The 17,025-nt window shown below is 53.2% G+C and overlaps 1 protein-coding gene across 2 annotated transcripts in view; it reads left to right on the forward strand.

Moving 5' to 3' along the window:
- The first annotated feature begins 752 nt into the window (after positions 1–752).
- The window catches only part of SLC39A11 (solute carrier family 39 member 11), a 126,336-nt gene continuing 110,063 nt past the window's right edge, over positions 753–17,025 (forward strand). The window contains exons 1-3 of one of the 2 annotated variants that reach the window (XM_026067577.1): positions 753–881; positions 1,932–1,970; positions 14,102–14,260. In XM_026067577.1, coding sequence (XP_025923362.1) covers positions 774–881; positions 1,932–1,970; positions 14,102–14,260 — 306 coding nt within the window. In that variant the 5' untranslated portion in view covers positions 753–773. The remainder of the gene's footprint in view (positions 882–1,931; positions 1,971–14,101; positions 14,261–17,025) is intronic. The other variant, XM_026067578.1, reaches the window with a different exon arrangement.

Genomic DNA, 17,025 nt, shown 5'->3' on the forward strand with positions numbered 1-17,025 from the left:
GGTTGTGTTGAGGTGCCCCGTCCCGGGACTCGTTCCTCTTTTTGCTTCGTGCCGGGGTATCTGTAGACCAGCAGCATAGTGAGCCCGGCGCTGCGAGGGCGTTTGCCTTCTGTGCAAGTAAAACTGTTTTTCAGGAAAAACCAGTGGGATGTGATACGTGTGCCTGGGAACTGTGCAGGGGAGGTGGACTGGGGTGTCCTTTTGCTCAGGGAGGTATAAGTGTGGTTCCTCTGCATTTCTCCTCCCGCGTGTTAAAAGCAATGGTGGGACCAGCTGTGCGTAACAAGCAGGCTTGCCCGCATCTTGCATGGGAGCTGGGCTGATGCTTGCTCCAAGCAAAACACTCCTGAGGCTTGGGAGAGACTCCAGCAGACGGAGAACGTTATTCTTCCTGTCGATGGAGCTGCTCTGCCCTGGYGACAGCTCGTGGGCCTGAGCCCGTGAAATCAGCGGGGGCTGAGCAGCGGGTGCTGGCGTGCTCTTGGTCCGTCCTGCTCTTCCAAGCTTAGACGGGTGGTGCAGGGAGCACGGTTAAAACCCCCTCCGTCGCCTTGGGTAAGGAAGGGTGTTTGCCAGGAGTGCCGGATGTCCCCAGCACCCGGAGGAGCAGCAGGGGTTCAGCACAGCCGGGCGTGCGGGCCGAACTCCCCTCCATAAAGACTGGGGAGCAATACGTGGGTTTATTTGCGTCTTCAAACGCTGGAAGTTTCTCCTTGTGCCTCTCCTGATAGACCTTGTCTCTCCTAGGTTGCCGGTCCCTGCGTGTGGTCAGCATGATCCCAGGTCATGGGCCGGTGATCCAGGCGGTGCTAGGGACGTGTCTCACCTGGGGCCTGACGGCAGCTGGCTCGGCGCTGGTGTTTGTGTTTTCCAGCGGCCAGGTGGGTGCCGGGATCGTTTGTTCCTTCTCCTGGGAGGGCAGCAGGGTGTGGGGAAAAGGGCTGAGCTTTACTTCTCGTGGTTGGGCTTGGCTGCCTGGTCCGAAGCGTGAGAGACCTTAATTTGGCCCTGAGAGGTCCTCGTGCCTGAGGAGGAAAGAACCCAGATTAATTCTCTTGTGTGTTAAACAAAAGAGGAGAACTGAATCAAATTCCTAACCCAAAGCTATGGTACATAGTGCAAAAAACCATGCTGCACTTGTAATACTTGARAAGAGTGCCAGAGTCCATGAGGGACATGGAGCTGTCAGTCATGTGTGGCTCAAAAGGGTTCGGGAGCTGCTRACTTAAAAATTCATCCTTGGCGTAGCACAACAGGGCAGCACTGCAGGCTGGGATGTGTGTTTGGAGCAGCAGCCTCTCTTCCTTGTAACCTGTTTTTACTTCCACTTCTCTGGTGTGTGATCCAGCTCAATCCATGCTCTGGGGTTGAGCCAGGCAAGGTTTTGATTTTCAAGTTATCTTGCATTCCAAAATCAGAGGCCCATGTTGCTGTTATGTTCAAAATTGTTCCGATGCATTTATTATTTATGTCTCTCTCCTTTGATGATTTATGCAGGAGTTCTTTGCAAAGTGAGATCCCCTTTGCAGTAATGTGTTGATTTTCCCCCTGGGGGAGGGGAATGTGTTAAAGAAGGAAAAACTGTGATGAGAATGAAGCAGGCAGGAGATGCGCTGGGTTACTGAAAGCCTAATGGGGGTGTGAGTCAGGACACTCCAGTTTCCCACCTCGCTGTAGGCTCTCCGTGATGGTGGAGTAGGCATCTGCGCACGAGGAACACGGTGGCACGGCTCTGTCTCTTGAAGCATGGCATGTCTTGCCTCAAAGCACAGCAGTCGCTCGGGTTGCAGTAATGGGGAGAAGAGTTATCCTAATGTGACGCCAAAGCAAGTGACTTCCCTTTAGGCTGCTCTGTGGCACGGTTGCAACTTTGCTTGTTTTGCAATTGGTAAATGATGTGTTTTCTGTTACATATATATTTCTCTTTCCAGAGGCGAATCCTCGATGGAAGCCTAGGCTTTGCTGCAGGGGTAAGTACAGCATCCTCTTTCTGCTGATCGTCTCTGCGTGTGTCTTCCTGCTTTCATCTCCTCTGAAGCCCCTCCATGCTTCATTTGGCTGCCYGCTTGCGTTAACCTTCCTTGTATAATTGTCCGAGGTGTGTTTATGTTGCGTGAGGCCGCGGAGGAATGTGCCGCAGTCTTGGTCGCGTCCTGTCATGTCTCGGTGCCTCTTAGGAGAGGGTGGAGGTGGTGCGAGATGGAGTCACGTGGATGTCAACCTGCCAGAGCTGGATTTGGCTCTTGAGTTAAACTATTCTCATTTCCTTGGACTTTTGAATCATTCCTCTTGGAGCGCTCATGTGTGATTAAGATGGGCAGAAGAGCCCTCGTCCTGGAGGCTAACGCACATAGCTCACTTGATGCTTCTTGCTCTCCTGCAGAGCTTGGATGCTTTAAACTGTTAGGAGGGTGAATAAAGACACTGGGGCCCTAAATCAGGGGCACACAGTAAACCTAATGCTTGTTGCGTCTTTCTCTAAAGAAGAAGTGAAAGTGTGTGGTGTGAACTGTGGTTTGAAATTGTGTTGGGGCTTGTGAATGCTTAACGTCTCCTACTGCCCAGACTCCRGGGAGTCTGTGAGCAAGTGGAGCCTCACGCTGACTCGATATGTCACACTTGCTTTCCTTTAGGTGCTCGAGCGTGTCCGAGCAGCTGGACGGCCGGGGAGAATAGTCTCTGGCTGTCAGTGCCTGGTGGAAGGTGCTGTTCCTTTCCCCTGCAGCGCTGACGTGTCTTGGTGACCTGCCCACGTGCARTCTTGCTGAAATACCAGTGCCGAACTTGTCGATATGTGAAGGCTTTAAGAGGGCAAATGCTCCCTGGTTAAAAAAAAAAAAGCCCTGAGGGAGGAGGAGGTTTGTTGTTGTTTGTTTTCCTTTCTGGCTCTGCTGCTGTGTGTGCTGGTACAAGGAAGGAGCTGAGATGTGCTGTGCTCCAGGACTCTTCGTGTGGGAGTTAGCCGCAAAGAGAAGGATTTCTGGAGTAGCTTGGCAGCGGGCGCTCGGCCTTTCCCTGCGTGCCAGGTCTGCTGTGCGTGCTGCGCGATCCCTTGTTGACCGAGCGGAGGGTGGAGGGCGTTCTGGCGTGACGTCCCGGCGCTGCGGTGTGTCCCTCTGCACCACACCTCCCCGCTGCTCCCGTGGCAGGTGTGCCCGGATGCGAGGGGAAGGGCTCTGCCGGGCGTCCTGCTTGTGTAATCGGCACCTGGAGCATGGAAAATGCTGCCAGGCTTCGGGATGAACCAGGAGCCTGTTTGTCTGGCGGCATGGGTGATCTGTCCCGCAGCATTTAGTAACTCTGCTCATGCCACAGCTGTGTGTGGAGCTGGACTCCTTGCCTGTGTGTGTCCCCATCTGCTGGAATGTCTTTGATCAGAGCGAAGCCTGAATGTTTACAGACAGGAAAACCATAGGTCTTCTGCTCTTCCAAGTGCTTGAAACAAAACCAGCTGTATTAAGCAAGAGTCYGCCTTGGTGAGTGAGGTAAAACAGTAGAAAATTCAGTTTGCTTCGAAGCAAGTTCTTGACCTGCTAGTGATGTGAATGGTTCAATTCATCTCTTGTAACAGATTCTCAGGTCATCTTTTATAAATGAAACACTTGTGTTAGGAATTGTCGAGTCCAGARTTTTCCTCTGCTGTTTTATTTCCATGCTGTTTTCCTTCAAAAGACACACCTGGGTCTGGACCAACCCTTGTCCCTTACAAGCACCTTGGAGCCGCTTCTGCGAAGAGTGTGATGTTGGGGAGACGCTGCCGGGGGCAGCACGAGCTGAGCTGTTCCCCCTTTCCCGCACCCGTGCGGTGGCACCGCTCTCCCAACGCGGCAGGCACATCCGTCCCGCCGGCGGGGAGGGAAGAACCGCGGTGCGGGATGCATGCTCGGCACCGCGGGGCTTTCGTGCTATCCGGGGGCAGCAGCCCTGCAGCGACGGCCCCTGCCCCAGGCTCGCTGGGGAGCAGTGGGAGCCCTCTTGGTTGCAGCCTTCTCGCAACACCTGCGTCTGCCCAGCCAGGAGCCTGAGGCATCCTCAAATGGCAGGGAGAGAGCTCAGGTGTTAAGGCAGAAATCCTATAAACGCTTTTTTTCCCCAGCTTCCTTGGATTTATGCTATATTYAGAACAGGAAAGGGAAAGTTTTCCAAGGTTGCTTCCTTGCCTGGAAAGGAGCACCAGTGAGGAAATCCCATGGGTGGCAGGGTCCCGCTGATATGAAGTGCTGCTACAAAAACTGCCCGCGAGCTCCAATCTGAGAACTTCCAGGCAGCGTTTGCAGAGCTGAGCTGCTGAAGTAGGTGCTGGTCATGGCGAGCTGCCCGTGTTGAGCTGCATCTGTGCAGCCCTGCTCCRACGGACCAGCTCCTCTAGGGAAGGCGCCAGGGAGACCCAGGCATCTCTCCGCATGGATTGAGGGGCAGCRTACCACTATTGCTGCCAGGGGCTGTGCTCGGTGTTTAGGTAGTGCTGGTAGCAGTGACGTGGCAGATGCACCAGAAGTTGGAATTTTATCTTCCTTTTAACTAGGTCTGTTCCACGTGTGCCYGTAGATCCCTGGCTTTTGTTTGGGGACTGAAACACCTCCCTCCGAAGGCCGCTCTCAGCCCTGCACCTTTAAAACCTGCTCTGTGCAGCTGCACGTTGTTGAACGCGGGTCTGTTGGTCGCTGCCCCAGGTACCGGGATGCACCTGAACTGRTTTTTCTCTTTCCAGCTGGGCAGCGTTGCAATGACTTGACTGGCAGCCCGGCTGCTGCCTCCCGAGGAGCAGGAGACAGGCCTGACGGGTGGGAGCCCGCCGGGGCGAGCTCTGGCCCCGCCGCGGGAGGAAGCGGTGCTGGTGTGGTTTTGCCAATGGTTCCGCTGTCGGGGAGCGCTYGATGAGGGGGGAGCGCAGGCGGGGAGCGAGGGGTGGCAGAGAGCAGAGCGCGGCTCGCAGCGGGGAGGCAAGTCCTCTCCTGACTCCGGTATTGCCATGCCCCTACCTAGTCCGTACCCCAAAGGGTTTAATAACGCCTGAGGCATTTCCTGCAGGCAGGAAAACTGCTGATGACTTGTGTGCTTGGTGGCTTTGCGGAAGGTCGGTGAAGAAGCTGGAACTGAAACCGTTTTTGGAGCCAGCCTTTCAGAGCAGGGCCCTTCTGGGGAAGGGCTTGTGGCCGGCCRATCCTCGTAGCCGCCCGCATGTCGGCGGGAAGGGGGACGGCATGGGCGGGATGTGAAACCGGGGCGAAGCAGGCTGCGAGCACGTGGTTGGCCACGTTTGGGATGCGAGCAGCGGTTGCGGGGCTCCCCGCGGGTCCGACCCCTCCGGGCGGCGCTGAGGAGCGTGTGACGGGCTGTGCCACCATCCGGCCAGGAGCCCAACGGCACCYGCTGGGCTGCGAAACCCTCCCGGCCGGCAGACGAGGCCGCGCGGCCGGAGATGCTCCGGCTGGCTGGGATGAGAGGCAGCTCGGTGCTCCTGCCTCCTCCAGGCTCAGGCGTAACCACAAGAACGACACGGGCTCTGCGTACGTGTCGGCAAGCTTTCCTCCTATAGAATAAAAAGCAGGAAGTGGAGCAGCCTGTTTTGAAGCTATTTGTGCTGTTGTCACTCTTTTTTCCTCCCTGTAGAAAGTGTTTCTTCACCCTGCCCTTGCTGTGATGTTGCTCTGATCGTGGACTGCTTCTGTTGCTGTGAGGGTTTTCTGTTTAAAACACTGCGTTGTCTTTGATGTAAATCTTGGGCAAATGTGTACAGGCTGTTTCTCCAAGCACTGGCACAGAGCGAGACAAAACTTGACTTCCCCTCCTCTTTATCTGCAATATCAGTTCTTTGAAATCTAGCCTGCTACGTTTAATTAAACGCCCCTTTTGATCGGTCGGAGCTAGCAGCCCTCCTTTTTCTGCGCTTTCAGAGACAGGTAGCCTTCTCTAATCCTGCTGTTTTAGTGGTTAGCTCAGATCCCTGGCAGTGCTCCAGTTTCCAGGGGACATGTGCATGATGCTATCCAAGCAATCCGGCTCACTTGTGAAACAGCTGAGTTTGGGCACTTGAAATCCCTTATCTGCAATGCTTTGTGGTCTTCTGAAAATCATGTTATAGTGGATAATTCCTGCTGGTAACTGTTTGTCTGCTCATCTTTGGGAGCTTTCATAGTAAAACAAAACCAGAACTAACAACAACAACAACAAAAATCTTTACTACTACCCATGGAGGAGGAGAACATGGCACAGGGGCTCCCAACAGCTGGTGAGGAGGATGGTCGGGCATGTAGAGCGCTGGTTTGAGCTCTGGGAAGCCAGGGCTCAGTGCTGCCTCCTTGGCAAATGTGCCGTCTAATCCGGGGTGAGCCTGCGTAAGCTTGGGACCACAGTCAAATCGCCATGATTTAATGAGCCAGGGCATATCAGGAGAGCTGCCTGTGCGCTCGGAGAGCGTTGCAAATGCAAAGTAAAATGCATGTGCTTAATCCTCTTGCTCGATGGTGTGTGTGTGCGTTATCTCAGGCGGAGGGTGCCTGGGCAGCCAGGCGCGGCGGCTCGGCTGACGCTCAGCTTCCGACACCCTGGTAACTCCTCTCGGGTATCTGAGCGTTTAGCTTCTCTCTGCCTCAGTTCCCTCTCTGGAAATGGGGGATAATGGAGGGTTTTGTATGCTAAAGCCTYGGAGGTGCTCTGTTTCCATGGAGACAAGACTTCAGTTACTTGGGCATCTGATGTGGAATTCTGGCTTTTCTCTTAAATCTTTGATATTCTTAAATAAAACCTTTTTTTAGCTGTTCTCTGTTCTCATGGCTTTATCCTGGAAGTGCTGTGCTCTACTCAGACGTCAGGAGGAAGACGCCTGTGTGGCGCTCATGGTCCTCCTTCCCTGCAGCCTTGTGYGGCTGGTCCTCTTATTGGCTTGCAGTCTGGTGGGTTTGGGGTTTTKTTTTGTTTTGTTTTTGTTTTTTTGCTTTGTCCCAAGTGAAGCAGAAAATCATGAAGAGGCGCTCTTCAAACTGCACCAGACATGTCGAGTGTTAAATATTCCCTTTCAGTGCTGCTTAAAAGGGCATCAGCAATTTACATTGGTCTTCTGAGGCCAGTTCTTGTCGTTGGAGCCTTAATGAAGTCAAGCTAAGAGATTTGGCAGGCAAAATGTCACACGAGTCTCTCATCTTCCGTTTTTCTTTCCCGCCTTGCTGATGGGAATCTCCCTTTGCTCTCTAAGAGGCTTTGGTTTTCTAACCCGGCACATCGTTAAAATGTCGGTGTCCTTTGAAGCCTCCGTTCTGATCTCGTTGGCCCTATGGAAGCGCGACAAGATCTGCTGCTTGCGGTGGATGGGGGTTTTTTTGTTAGTTTGTTTGCAGAGAGAATAGAGCGTGTATGGAGAGGACACCGGCGATGCCTAGGGTGGTGGTAGAGGGGTGCGTTGGCATCCTTCCCTGCGGTTACAGGTCCTCCTGCCTGGTGTGCTTGGGAGGGTTTCCATCCATGTGGGAAAGGGCCGTGCCTGGCACGGAGGCCCGGATTCACTCGTCCTTCGTGTTGCACGGCTGTGCCGGCTGCCGCGGGAGCGGGGAGAGGCGTCGGGAGCGACGGGCACCCGCAGCGCTGTCTGTGACCAGGAGGTGCCCAGAGTGATCTAGTGCTTTATCTACCCGCGTGCCCGGGCTGGTGTTTGCTCCTGCCAGTGTTGGTGGGAGCACGTGGCTGTCCCGGCTGAGGCAATACCCACTGGCCGTGGTCGGTGGAGCAGCAATCGGCTTTATTAATGTGCTCCCATCGGCATGAGGCAATTGGGTTTTGAGCCCACGTGAGCCTGTGTTTCTCCAAGCTCAATCTCATGAATTTGCTGGGGAAGACTCATATGTGCCTACAGCACCATTGCGATTGAGTTATTGAGCTAGGAAATTAAAACAAATCCACTCTGTCTTTCTGGGCTGCTTGCTCCTGGCTGGTAGGAGAAACTGCCATCTCTTGTTATCCTGATGTAGCCCAGAGAAGGGTTTGGGCTCTCTCAACCCGTGGATGTTTTGCATACCCGGCTGCCTTCTGCGTGCTTTCTCCTCCCTTCTCCTCCACTGCAGTCTGTAGATTTACGGTGGTGTTGTATCTCAGCTCAGGAGCATGAAGGCTCTGCTAAAATGTCCAAATCAAATTTGGCAGGAGCAGGCTGTTTGCATGCCAGGGAGCCGGAGCACTGTGGGATCCCTGCTCCCCATATTGACTGAACAGAGCGGGCCACGGATGCCGCTGAACGCTGCCAGCAAAGTGTGATGGGAAGGCTTTGTGCGGAAAGTCATATCCTCTGTTGAAATAGCTTCATATTTTATTTATCTGAGGAGAGCCTAGGCAGGCTTTCTCCCCAGTGCACAGAGCATACTGAAAGGGGAAATCYGAAACTCTTGTTTCTGCCATCTTGCCGTGCAATGTTGCTGGTGTTCAGATTCCCATCTCTAGCGGTACTTCGGATGTGTAAGATGGAGCATGTGGGCTCGGTGCATCATCATGTGGGCTTCAGCGGTCGTGGGATGGGAATGGGGTTGGTGAGGAAGAGGCACCTTTTGGGTTTTCCCTGCGGATGATAACTGAGGCTGCTCGAGGTYTGCAGCTATCGCGGTGGCAGGAGCAGACGACTGGATAGCCTCTGCTGCCGAGATGGCAGGTGCATCCTGACGCCAGCTGTGAGGATGGAGGGATGCAGGTTTCGGCACGGGCTGGTTTTCTGGCCGAGGCAGCCAGGTTACTGAAGCGTGTGCATCCTCCCCAGCGATGGGGAGTGCAAGAGGAGGCTCCAGGAGGCAGGACTGACAGATCCCTGGAAGTGACAAGGATTTTTCGAAAACCTCACCTGAAAATAACCCGTGTGCTAAAGGACCCAGTTGCCGTTGTTACCTACCCTTACAAGAGCTGCCAGGAGCTAGCTGGGTGCCTGCTGCTCCTAAGTGAGGAAGACTGGAGGGGAAAGGGGTAGAGAAGGCCATGGGAGGATGACTGGCATGGATGCAGGTGGCCGCTGGTGTGTTGTCACGTTGACTACCCTTGCAGCATTCTCCGTGTTTCAGCGTGTGTTATACAGGAATGCAGTGAGATACGACACCTGCCCTGCGAAGCTCATCAGACCAAGGCTGGAGGAGTATTGCTCGGCTCAGCTATGCCGTGCAGTCGAGCTAAGGCAGGGAAGGAGGCAGAGGTGCGCGGGGAGCAGAGCAGTGCCCGTTACCTGCCGCAGCCTGCCTCATTTCGTTGGCTTCCCCTCCGWCATCCCCTTTYGTGCTTGCACAAGACTTGCTTTTCYGTCTTTTCTTTAGTCATTTGCAACCTGGAAGCGTGGCCTTTGAGGGACAGAAACAAATTGTGACAGCTTTGTGTTAACTCATTTAGTTCTCACAGCAGGTGGGGAGAGATGCTTAATAAATGTAGGAACACTTGGGAAAAGAGATTAGTATCATATTTAGGGAAAGGGATAATAAACCTGTTGTTGGGATGTAACACACAGCTAGATAATCATACTAACTTGATGCTTATAAGGCCTTTCAAATAAGGTTGTGGTCCAAGTTGGACAATTAGGAAGATTTGCAATTGGGTGTGATTTTTGTCTTTTAATGAGCTCACTGGCAGGAACTCTAACTCTTTTGCTAGTTTAAGTGTTGTCCGTTAAGGAACGCTGCTGAAGAAGAGGGTGTCTTTCTGCTGGTGCTGTAGCAGAACAGACTGGGTGGAGCGGTGGCCCTCGAGCAGCAGCTCGGCTGCTCCAGTGCAAGTCCCTGTGGGTGAAGGTGTGTTGGAGCCGAGAGGCTCAGGCGAAGCACAGGAACATCTTCCCTTCTCACTGCTGCAGGGCAAAACCCTCCAACTGCATGGGATGGGCAGTGAGCGCTGATCACGTTCCTGTGGAAGATGATCATCTTGGCCAGAGCTCTTGGACTTCCCTTCTTGCTCCTTTCCTCTCCTCAGCAAAGGAGAGAGGACTGCTGTTGACCAGCACATTCCAGCTCTTCCCGGTCCTGGGATCTTCTCTCCATCCATATAATGTGAGGTGGGGTCAAGGTGGTTCCTCTGCACCAAAGGGTGTAGGAATAAACTGCTTTTTCCTTTAAAGTACGTGAAGTCAGCTGGCGAAACCCAGCAGTTTGTTCCTGCAGCTAGCGAGGTGGGGTGGCTTAGAGCTGCGTYGTGTTCTTCCTCTGGAGCCTGCGAACAGCGAAGCTAGTGGGAGCTTCAGCACTGACTTCAGTGGTAATGGGATCTGGAGGCTGAACAGTGTCAGGCCTCTGTTCTCCATGGGGAAATGACATCTTAACATAAGATGACAATATAATTTTGCAAAGCCTTTCCCTGTTGCTTGTATTTCCATGTTGGGGTGTGTGGTAGTTTGTTAAAGGAGGTGGCATATGAAATATGAAGTTTGACAGCTGTGGTTAAGTCTAACATGACAGCCTGCTTGCTTCTTACTCATAGCGAGTTGAGATTTATACAGTCCCCCAGGGACTGGTGTCTACGGCAATAGGCATCTCACTCCTCCTTTAAAAATGATTTAAAATGTAATAGCTTATTACGCACTTCTCTTCCACAGGCGAATGCTTGTGCAGCGAGAATGAGATGAGCAGGATCTCTTGAACACTCTGTAAATAGTCTGGCAAATGGCACGAGCTCTGCGGAGCGGTCACTTCGCCGGGCGCTCCTGGCTGAGAGGCTGGGCGCTCCTTCCTCGCRGCACCCCTCGCGCTGCGCTCTCCTTCCCGCCGGGTCCCGTTCCCCCACCCCTTCCTTCCTCGAAAGCTTTCCTCGGATCTGCTTCCTTGGTCAGAAAGCAGGGCTGGGAGGGACCTCGGAGCGGCACCTCGTCCATCCCCCTGCCCCCGGGTCGATAGGGCTCTGCCTGCAGCRGGGTTCCTGGCTTTGCTGTTGCAGAACCTTTCCCAAAGTGTAACGCAGATCGCCAGGGCAAGTTTTAAGCCCATCCATACTTGTCTGCTTTACTTCCTTCCTCTTGGTTTGTAACTGTATGAGGGAAATGCAGTTGTGCATCTCAGGCTCGTCTTCTCTAAACGGTCCTGGTGCCTTGGGATGGGGTGGCTGTCCCCCAGACTCTCATCCCAGGCTCCCTAACCCACCCCTGCTGGGGATGGAGCTGAACTGGAAGCGATGTGCATCCAGCTTGCTTCCTTCAGCATCTTTTCTTAGCAGATCTCTCTCCCTTCCCTGCCCTCCCCAAAGGCCTGAGCCTGATTCTTCGTAAGAAACTAATTTAGCTCAGATGCAAACAGGAGCAGCCCCCATGGGTTTGGTCACAGGTGACCTCCTGCATAGCCGAACAACTGCAAAAGCCAGTAGTGAGAGAAATGAAAAGGCCAAAGCTATTGCTGAAGGTATTGCGCTGGGCTGATGATTTTTAATTAATCCGGCTCAGTACATCATGCAGCAGAGGAGAGCGGGAGGTGAACAAGGTGATAAAACATGTTAATGTTGTGTCCTTTGGTATATGTTTATGGAATGGGTGGCTTGATGATCTTTGTTATCTAACCTGGATAAAGCCCTGAGCAACTTGYTCTAGCTCTGAAGCRTGCCCGGCTCTGAGCAGCAGCTGGGCTGGAGATGCCCAGGTGTCCCTCCCAACCCTGTTTGGAGGTCTTTGAGGTAGCTGTTCCCACTCCCTTGCAGCTGCGGATGCGCCAGGGCCTCGTGTGAGCCCGCGAGGGGCGAGCAGTGAAAGCGGCTCAAAAGGCATGGCTGTGCGTGCTGGCTCCACGTTGCAACAGGAGCAGGCTGTGGCCAAGCTCCAGGGTCTACCCGCAGGTTGTGTCCTACTGCTTTAAGCTGTACGGAAGCAGAGGAATTGCAGAACTGTTCTGCTGTGGTTGCCTTGATTCTGGGTAGCAAAGCGGGGGATATCGGCAGCTAAACCACAGCAGGCTTAAATCTTCACGGCAAAGCTATGGCCTGACCTTAACTAGCTTGAAAACGGCTCTTTGGCTCCATGCATTATCCAATATTTCTTCCTTATGAGGTCGGGTCTGAGTGTCTTTGCCATCGGCTCTCGCTGGGGCGCTGAAGCCGGCAGCAGGGGGATGTTGGTGCTGTCACTGTCAAGCAGCCCCTGCTCTGCCGTGATCCCCCCGACTTCCCCATGGCCATCAGATGGGGGGAAAACTTGTCCTGCTGTCCCAGGACCCATCTCTAGGTAGGCTTTAAACGCTGTGTGTGTTGCTGCGGTGCCAGTGCTCCTTCACACCGCAAACGGGCAGCGGGGCGGTTTGAAGTATCCGCTTCTCCCAAGCGTCCACCCGAGTGCTCGGCTGTCCGGACGCCYGAGTGAGGCTTGGCACCACCAGCTGAGGTTGCGGTGACTGATACCTGTTCGTCGAGGCCATCAAGCTGTCTTTGGCTTGGCTATCTTTGCTGCCTCTTGAGGGCTCACGGGAGTTGTTCAGGTCTCCTGTGCAGCCTGGTGTCGTGTCATCTGCAAAGTGCTGAAATGCATCTTGTTTTGCCTTGGAGCAAGGGCTCTGGATGGGGAGCTGAAAGGGCACGTGGCAGGGGGGCRTGATCCCCAAATCCCACAGTCGCCAAGGAGAGGTAAATGCCTTTGCACTGGGGCTGCAGGACTTGGGGAGCCCGGGAGACTGAGCCTTGGGCATCCAGGTCCGGATTAGTGCTGCAGCCAGGGACCGTCCCTCTTCTGTGCCGGCTCCAGGAGCACTGGCTTGGGGCTGAAGACAGCTCAGCTCCYGTGTGTTATCTTTTGCAACGGTCCATCAGCTTGCATGGTGCTGCATGTGCCAAATGTGGCTTTCATTACCATGGAGGACCCGCTGCTGGCATATTTTAAAGCACGCGTAGTTGTTTGTAGSCCTTGAAGCTTAGATTTCAGTGAAGCGGTTGGTTTCATAGAGCCTTACAAGCCATGGAAATGAGGCCATTGTGTTTGCTTGTGGATGTTGTGCTGTAAAATTTGCAGTCTGTATCCTATCTTGTGAGATAATTCCAGTGCTTTAGGTATCCAGGAGATGCTGGGACATGTTAGTAGTGTCATTTTCCAGAACTGCCCATTTGTTGTTTGCAGGTAAATAGAAGCAGTACGCGCTGTTGGTGGAAAGCTTGCTTTTTTTCAACTTTAGACTATGAAAGTGCAAGAAACAAGATACTGATAGTGACCCTTGTATGTGAGGAAAAACATATGGGGATTTTGGCTTGCCGCATCCTTCTGGAATTCCCTCGTCTCTGGTTTGCATAGAGACGGTGTAGTTAGAGCAGAGATTTCTCCTTGTTCAATACTGCGTGTGGCCTCGTCAGTGGGCTCAACAGCCCCAGTCCTGTAGTCATGAGAAACCTGGGGTGAGGGAGGATTTTCCCTGCTCCCACCTCCCATTCGAAGCACTTCTGTGGCTGTTAGGATAATCTTCTGTAGAATTAACACAAGCTTCCGTGATTCATTTTTTCTTTTGCCACTTTTTCTTGGCTCAAAAGTCTAGTTTGGTGAAAACTGATGGAAAAACTCGCTTCGCCATCCTTAAGTGATTTGTTCCATCAGGAAGTTGGTTTTAATGTCACTACTAAGGTTTAATGGTCATGCTGCTGGTGTTGCCAAGTGCAATAGCAAGTACAGGGATCCCATCGGCTGAAGCATTTGCAGCCTGTACGAGAGGAAAGCCTGCCCGACACAGGTTATAGCAGCACTGCTAAGCTGCAGCTATCCAGAAAGTCCTCGGAGGATTGAAGTTTGGAGAGCAAAGAGGCGCCCTTCCTTTATAGCTGTAGCAGTAGCCTCTTAGCAAAGGAGCCTGTGGCTGTGACGGGCCTGCGTTCGCTTCCCAGGCACATGACTAGCAGCATGAAGGTGGAGAACGTGCTGTGCTGTGGGCAGGCGGGCTGGGGACCCCACGCRCTCTTCCCTCCTGCTGTGCAGGGCAGCAAAGATGGCCTTGGGTTCTGCTCCTAGCTTGGCCCCCAACTTGCTGAATAAACCTGAGCCGCTGGTTTCTGCTCTGTGCCTCAGTTTCCCCCTTGACTAATAACACTGTGCAAGGCTATGACCCTGGATACCAAGTAGCCTTGATTCTTATTCGTTCGGACCCTGCTGTGGAAAGCTATTTCCATGTTCTCATTCCTCATGTTGTCTGTCTCTTAGGTCATGTTGGCAGCTTCTTACTGGTCCCTCCTGGCCCCAGCTATTGAAATGGCTGAGGAATCTGGAAGCTTTGGAGCCTTCGCTTTCTTCCCCGTGGCTGTTGGCTTTGCTCTGGGAGCAGCTTTTGTGTATTTTGCCGACCTGCTCATGCCCGTGCTGGTAAGTAGATGTCTGAGTCTGTTGCCTGCGGGGAGGTGGCCGGGGCGCTCGGTCTCCACTTGGTGCTGGGGGGAGGTGGGAGCCTGGTTTTGCCTGGTGCAAACCGTGAGGAGGTGAAGCGCCGCTGTTGGACTTCTGCAGTGTCAATCTCTGTGCCAGGAGCCGGAGCGTTCAGCGGYGTGGTGCTGTACGAGCCGTACCGGGTTGGTCCCAGTGTCTGCCTGGCCTCTGCCAGAGATGGGGTCTGCGATGAAGAGTGGCAGTGCAGGGACGGAGGCAGAGTGGTGGTGTCTCCCCGGTGGTCACCCTGCAGCTTAMGGACCTCCTGGGCTGGACTGGTTTTCTGTTTAGCCTCCTTCGGTGGAGATCTCTTCTTGAACCCATCTATGAACTTCAACCAGCTGCAGTGTCCTGTAGTGAGGAGTTTAACTTTGAAGGTGTATTCTGGTCATGCAACTAGGCTGTTGTCTGAAGCTATGAGGGATAGGAACTTGTTTTCTYTCCCAGCCTAAATCCAGTTTTCTCTTTTTCTGGCAATGGTGGGATTTATGGAGCTTGAAGCTTTCCCTGCAGCGTGGGAGCTGCAAGGGGTGACGCTGCCTTTGGGAACCTCTGCTGATGTGGGTGGTGAATGAGAACACGGTGTCTCTGCTGTGCTCTCTGTGACGACACCGTAACCCGGAGGTGTAAAGGCGGATTGTCCCAGGCCACCCAATGGTTTTGTCAGCTCTTGAAGTATGGGATGTGTCTGGTCACAGTCCCAGGTAACGACACGTCATGTGGGTGTTACTGTGCTTTGTGTGGTTAGATGGATCTTCTACTGTCTTCCTTTGGCTTCTGCTTTGACAGAAGTCGGTTACGGATTGCTTTCTATCACAGATTTAATGAAACCGTGTTTTCCCTGAGACCTGCTGTGGCTCTGCCTATGCTGAATACAGCTTTAGGCCGTCTGCACTCTTTTCTTTTTTCACACCTCTGATTTTGTTCTTTTGCTGGCAACGCTTTCCAAGCAGTTCAGGTGTGACCTTCTGTCTCAGCCCAGAGGTTTAATTTGCACAGCTGCCAGACCTCTAAGCATTTCAAAATTGAATGAGCCATCCCACCGTCACAAGAGTGTTATTAAGAAATAAATAAATCAGAAGCTGTTGCACTCTTAGAGCTGAAAACGTAAGAATGGCTTAGCAGCCTTTAAGAACATCTTCAAAAACTTCCAAAGAACAACTCTTTTTTTTTTTTTTTTTAATTGAAGGGGAGATTATCTGCGACAAGGATTTCTGTGCAAAATGTAAGACTTTCCATTTGAAGAACAGTAGAGGCCAGTTACCCTGATCTCTGGGAACCCCACTGTGCCAGGTTCTTCCCTGTTCCCTTGCCTTTTGAGTCTCTTACAACAGGTACAGTTGAGAACGTGCCCTCAGCTATGAAGCAAATGGCTTGGTATTTCTGTGTCAGTTCCAATGTAAATGGATGCATTAAAAATAAAGAACAAAGAAACGAAACTAGTGCAGTGTGAGACTGCCAAGAGCTTGGGCAGCAGGTCAGTAAGGAGCCGGTTCGGAGGCCGCTCTCTCCCCAGCTGTTGCCTGGCTCTTCCCGATCTCCTGCGAGGAGCTCCCTGACCATCTCCTGCACGTGGTAYGTCCGCTCAGGTCCTGAGTGAGGTGAGGGCTTTATTTCACCAATTGCTTTTCCTAACCATAAGCTCCAGCTCAAGCAAAGCCCTGGGCTCGGAGGAGCAGTTCGGTGCAGGGAGCACCCATGGCCCTTGGGCAGCAGGAGGTCAGAGCAGATGCTCACAGCAGGCTCCTCTGGTTTGGGCCTCTGGCTTTGCCCCGCATCTCTTTTCAGAGGCGTTTTGCAGAGCCACTAACGCGGCGTTTCTGTTGCTGTGCTGTCGGGCTGTTGACTGCTGTGCAGCTAGAGCACTGGGGAGACTGTTGCCATCAAAGCCTTGGCTTTTGTTCCATTTTTAGTACCCTGAGGTCTCCCGCTTGAGTTGGCCATAGCAATGATTGCCCTCATTACAAGGTGCTGAATGGAGCCCCGGGCCGTATTTGATCAGCTGCCTGAAGCTGATGTTTCCCAGCAGAGTAGATAAGCAGTTACACCACAAAACCTGCTCCTCCCTGCAGGCTGACATCCTCCGCTGCTGGCGTGTTTTGAAACGGGAGCGTGTGGGGAGGGAAGTGGGCTGGGGAAACGAAATTGTCGTGCTGCAAAGAGCAGCATGGTGTGGTGGCAGAGGTGGCTGGAGGAGAGGGTGGCCGGAGCACCCGCTGTTCGCAGCGAGGGTCATGCCTTTGCAGGGAGCAGCACGGCCATCTCCCTCCACTCGAGCTGCACGGCCCACGGCCACCCTTCGTACGGAGATCTGCTGCGCAGTCAGCTCCAGGAGCTGAGTTTTTAAGTGGCAGGTGGGTGAGGCCACGTAGTGAGGTCTTGGTTTAAATCCAGTTCAAATATCTATGGGAGATGAGCTGTTGCCTCCTGTTTTGACTTGCTATTTGTACCATCCAGGAGAACGTRTGTCATTCTGAGCTCGTCCCGAGGGACTTCTAATAGCTGACGCGTGTGCTAATATTGAGCTTGGAGATGATTTACACCCTGTGTCTAATGCTTGTGCTCTGAAAACAGGCAGTGGCGTTTCCTCCTCCTCCTCCAACTCGTAACCCCACAGACTAAGGCAGGTGTTGGCGTTGGGGTTCCTCATCTCCTCCAGCCTAACAATGGACAGGTTTCGCTTTGCTAGAGTCTGTGCAAGTGCA

Source organism: Apteryx rowi, unplaced genomic scaffold (assembly GCF_003343035.1).
Source record: "Apteryx rowi isolate R43461 unplaced genomic scaffold, aptRow1 scaffold_26, whole genome shotgun sequence".
NCBI lineage: Eukaryota > Metazoa > Chordata > Aves > Apterygiformes > Apterygidae > Apteryx > Apteryx rowi.